General features: G+C 40.9%; 1 protein-coding gene across 1 annotated transcript in view; it reads left to right on the top strand.

Annotated features, from left to right (window-relative positions):
• RNF125 (ring finger protein 125) overlaps positions 1 to 1,031 on the top strand; it is a 35,047-nt gene that overhangs the window by 29,229 nt on the left and 4,787 nt on the right. Inside the window, 1 exon segment of the mRNA XM_006036565.3 lies at positions 1 to 54. This exon segment is cut by the window's left edge and continues 12 nt beyond it. Within this exon segment, the coding sequence (XP_006036627.1) occupies positions 1 to 54 (54 nt within the window).

Here is a 1,031-nt window from a genome sequence, read left to right as displayed (position 1 = left end):
AATTTTATAATGCATCTTCAACTCAGACACACATTCTATTATGAAGACTACATAGTGAGTAAATGCTATGATGATTTTTACAAGTTATGATACTAACATATCTGTATTTTCCTCCATCTCTCTTTCAATGAGTAAGTCATGTGAAGGTAGGCATTAGATTGCTGTTATGTCGTACCTGGGGCATGTTATTAGGCTGCAAAAACATAACAGACTTAGTGGAGGCAGCAAAAGCTACTGCTAGGAGCACCTGACTGGTAGTCAGGACACATGGATTGTATACCCGTTTCCACTGCTGTCCCCTGGCATGACTTGGGCAAGTTCTTAACCTCTCTTTTCTTCAGTAGCCTTATCTGTGAAACAAGGATAGCAATATTTGCTCATGTACTCATGTGCTTATGTAAAGTGCTTAGAGATCCTCACATGAAAAGTTCTACATTATATGTGACAGGGGTGTAGGATGTAGCCGTGTTGGTCTAAGGACATAGGCAGACAAGGTTCCTTGGGTGAATCTGATATCTTTTATTAGACCAACCCAAAAAGTTGGAGAATAGTTATTAAGCAAGCTTTCGGGTTCAAAAACCCTTCGTCAGGCTAAGGAAGTTTCAGCAGTTGGTGTGTGCTTATCCTTTTGAACCCAAAAGCTTGCTTAATAACTATTCTCCAACAAATGATTTGATATGAATGTTCATACAACTTCAGTGTGCTGAGAGGACAGAAGCTTAAACAGTTCATCTACCTCTCTACAGCAGACACCTCTCCTTTCTCAGCCAAAATTTGGTCCGTCTGCCATCTCCTTTTGGATGTACTGCCATCAGCTTAAACTCAATATGGCTAAAACAGCTCTTAATCCCCCCTGGAAGCTCTCTCCATTACCTTTCTTCCCAATCACTGTGGAAAAGTGCCAGCCTCCTGCCTTTTGTAACCCATGTGTTATCTTCACCTTGAACATTTCTTTTGGTTCTCTTGTCAAGTTTTCTTAGTTTCATAGTAGCTAGGGTCAGGAGGGACCTGAATAGATCATCTAGCCTGAC

Source organism: Alligator sinensis, unplaced genomic scaffold (genome assembly GCF_000455745.1).
Source record: "Alligator sinensis unplaced genomic scaffold, ASM45574v1 scaffold548_1, whole genome shotgun sequence".
Classification (NCBI taxonomy): Eukaryota; Metazoa; Chordata; order Crocodylia; family Alligatoridae; genus Alligator; species Alligator sinensis.
Note: the sequence above shows the minus strand (reverse complement) of the source record. Positions and strands in the feature narration are given on the sequence as shown.